The 4,204-nt window shown below is 31.5% G+C and overlaps 1 protein-coding gene across 1 annotated transcript; it reads right to left on the reverse strand.

Annotated features, from left to right (window-relative positions):
- Positions 1-542: 542 nt before the first annotated feature.
- LOC143532785 (uncharacterized) lies at positions 543-1,205 on the reverse strand. Its single transcript, XM_077027732.1, has one exon. The coding sequence runs from the start codon at positions 1,203-1,205 to the stop codon at positions 543-545; it is 663 nt and encodes a 220-aa protein (XP_076883847.1).
- Positions 1,206-4,204: the final 2,999 nt, after the last annotated feature.

Here is a 4,204-nt window from a genome sequence, read left to right on the forward strand (position 1 = left end):
TTTATTTACTCTTAGAAGAAAATTTATTAATATTTTTAACTTTAAGTAAACATAAATGTGATTTTTTAGGATTATTTTTATAGAAAAATGATTCAATACACTAATCCATTATCATGAAAAGCTTAAGAGAGAACGACCCTTAATTTCTCTTAAAAAACACTATGGTATAATCGTTTTTTTTAAAAGGCAACCAAAATATATTATAGAAAAAGCTAGCCAGAGGCTAGGCTAATACACCAGAAGCCACTGCACATGTAGCCACCCAAAACAAACATGAACAGACCAAAAACTGTCCATCCAAACATAAATTTACAATTTAAAACGACGCCAATCATCTTATGTGAGACCCCTCTTCCTTCTTCTATTCTTAATCCAAAGGAAGCCCAAAACTTTTATCTCTTCCACCAAGCCCGAGACTTGAGTTGGAATACCCCTATGAACAAGAGCATTCCTCCTTTTCCATAGGCACCACACCACGATTAAGCACACCGCATGAAACACAATAGCTTTTTCCTTCTCAAGCGTTGAGAACTTGTGAAGCTCTAACATGTTACGAAAGCTAATATAAATATTGAAGGCATCTTGCACCATTGAGCCAACACACTCCACATAGATTGTGTAAGACCACATGAGACCAACACATGCTCCACCATTTCTTCAACCTCACTGCAGAACGGGCACTCGTTCGAGGCGACCGGAATATTTCTTTTGCCCAATGCATCAAAAGTCGGCAACCGGCCCATCATCGCCCTCCAAGCAACAAAAGTAACCATTTTTGGAACCAACCGGTTCCACTCAAACTTAAATTCCGGGGCTACTAAATTGTTCCTTACCAACCTATCTTTAACTATTTTAACCGAGAACCCACCGGACAGGCCAAACTCCACCTCATCCTCCTCAGTGAGTAGCATCCTTTGACAAAGTTGAAGCAACTCTCTTAACTCCCCTATCTCTTCAAACCCCGTCGGTGATCTAGACCAGTCCCATTGACCACAAATCCACCCATCTTGCATAAACAACCGATCCGCCACAAAACACCCTTTTGACTTCTCTAGACCAAACAGTTTTGGGAACCGAGCACCCAACGGTACTGTACCAACCCAATTGTCTAACCAAAACCATGTCGACCGCCCACTTTTCACCAAATTATGGAAGCAACTTTTCAACTCAACTCCAGCCTTAAACAAAACCGAGTCAAGTGGCATTACTTTATAGGTTATAGAATTTTCTTCGTGTGTAATTATGATTGTTCATGCGTAAGCATGTTTCTTCATGCGTAGTTACATTTCTTTATGCGCGCTTATATTTCTTAATTTATAATCATTTTTTTATGCGTAATTAGTTTACTTTATGCATAATTATATATTTTTTGTGCATAAGTTAGGTTCCATATTTACAATTATGCTATCGAGTGAATTGATGTATGATAATGAGACTTAGCACTATAAGAGATTATGATACAATATCAAAACTCTACTTTGATACGTGTGTATTTTTTGAGTGATCATTTATATATATATATATAACGTTTATCTCTGCCTATTCTAATAAAGTAAAATAATTATGAACACATGTCATTTGGAGATTAGTTTCTAGCAAAAATTTCCCGCTCAAACTTTTCTTCTATATTTAATGAAAACAGATTTATGGCAGTGGAATCAAAACATATCAATCAATTTCTCAATCAAATAACTAATTATCTAAATTATAGGGATTAAAAATATGCAAATATATTTATGTCAATATAGTAAAAATATTTATATATTTAATGAAATAAGATATATATTTTTTTATTAAATAAATTTAAATACATTTTTGAATGTAAGAGATGAATGTTGTAAAAATTCAATAAATGATATTTATAAGTTTAAAATGATAAAGACAAGAATAAATTATGAATGATGAATACAAAATTTATTCTCACATCTCCATTCAACCGTCATGGATCCATGGGGTTGTCATCAATCTATTTTGAAATTGTAATATAAAAAATGTTTTATTCATGCTAATTTTATTAATAGGGGTGTTTTTCTGGTTTGTTTTTTGGGTTCGGGTTTCAGGTTTTTCGGGTCTGGTTCTTCGAGTTTCAAAGGTTTAAATCTTGGCCCGAAACCCATCATATATCTCTCATAGGTAATTCGAGTTTGAGTTTTTCGAGTTAGGTTAATCGGGTTTCGAGTATCCCAGAAAACAAAAATTATTTTAAACACTGCAATGTTAAAATTGAAAACACATATTCTTCTTTGATTGTAACATAAATGACCAAATAATAAAGCAATATAACTTGATAAAAAAAATTCAAAAGTAGAGTAAAACAAACTTCAACCATAATCGTCTTAAGACAATTGTGTTTCGGTTGTTCAATTAAGGTTACCATTAGTCATAATAATAAATTATAAATTAATAATAAGCATTCAATCTATAATAGGTGGAATGACAATAGTCGATGAAGGCTAGATTTTGATAGCGTTAGTGGCTAAGGCTTAGCATATTATACCAAAAAATATATTTGGCTTAAAAACTTAAAGTTTATTTGGGTTTTTCGGGTTGACCGAAACCCACAAATCAGACTCAAGAACCAACCTGAATTACTTCAGTTGAGGTTAGTCTTTTCTCGGGTTCGGGTTTTTCGGGTCGGGTTCTTCGAGTTTCAAAGTTTTAAATCTTGGCCCGAAACCCAACATATATCTCTCATAGGTAATTCGAGTTTGAGTTTTTCGAGTTAGGTTAACCAGGTTTCGAGTATCCTAGAAAACAAAAATTATTTTAAACACTGCAATGTTAAAATTGAAAACAATTGTAACATAAATGACCAAATAATAAAGCAATATAACTTGATAAAAAAAATTCAAAAGTAGAGTAAAACAAACTTCAACCATAATCGTCTTCAGACAATTGTGTTTCGGTTGTTCAATTAAGGTTACCATTAGTCATAATAATAATAAATTATAAATTAATAATAAGCATTCAATCTATAATAGGTGGAATGACAATAGTCGATGAGGGCCAGATTTTGATAGCGTTAGTGGCTAAGGCTTAGCTTATTATACCAAAAAATATATTTGGCTTAAAAACTTAAAGTTTATTTGGGTTTTTCGGGTTGACCGAAACCCATAAATCAGACCCAAGAACCAACCTGAATTACTTCAGTTGAGATTAGTCTTTTCTCGGGTTCGGGTTTTTCGGGTTGGGTTAGTTTGAGTTTGGTCACAGGTTTTCTCGGGTTGGATTTCGGGTAAAACCGAGAAGCCTAATTTTATGTATGATGCTATTTTTTATGTGACTTATAATAAAACATTTTATCATATTTTGTTAGAATTCACTATTTTATTAAAAAAATATACAATTTATAAAATTACTAGATGCATCTTTTTCATTTTTATGATTATGAAGAGATTGTGTAAGAATACGTCACGTATTCGTATGAATTAACCATTAGAAAATATATTTTCAACTTATAAAACCATTTAATTTGATAAATATAGGTTAAAAAAAACAATTAGTCATTTAATGTGTATATTTTAATTGCATTTCTTTTCAGCATCCCGTGCATTACACGGGTTCTAAAGCTAGTGTGTATATATGTATATATATATATATATATATAACATTTAATTATGGAATTTTAAAGTTTTTGTAAATTTCTAATTTCATAATCTGTTTGAAATCATTTCTGATTTGATTTGTCTTAAGTCTAAGATGTAAGTAAACTGAAGTAATTATCATTTTATTTTTTTTAACATTCTATTCAGGGGTGTTCATAATAACCGAAAAAAAAAGAAATCGGAGACCGTCCGTAATCAAAAAACCGAATCCTATTTCAGAATTTCATTTTCGATTTGGTTATAACCGAAAACCAAATTCCGAATTTGATTTACAATTCGTTTTTCGGTTATGTTTTATTCTTTTAAGCGATTAGTTCGATTTATTCGGTTAACCGAATTAATCGATTAAAATATGAACTATATTAATTATTTTGGATATGACAAATATTTTTTAAGTCCATGTCTAATATGTGTAGTTTAATAGTCCATGTTCATATCCATATTTCGAATTTTCCTTTTTTGGATGTACGAGGATGGTTTACTTTATGGCTGACTAGTTGTATGTTTAAAACTATATAATGGTTCGTTGGTTTAGTTGTTTTGTTCTCGCGTTTAACTTTTGGTTTTAGGATGTATATGCTGGGTTAGTTTGAATATTT

This window comes from Bidens hawaiensis, unplaced genomic scaffold, assembly GCF_021521415.1.
Source record: "Bidens hawaiensis isolate Kalapana, Puna unplaced genomic scaffold, B.hawaiensis_p1.1 tig00009543_1, whole genome shotgun sequence".
NCBI lineage: Eukaryota > Viridiplantae > Streptophyta > Magnoliopsida > Asterales > Asteraceae > Bidens > Bidens hawaiensis.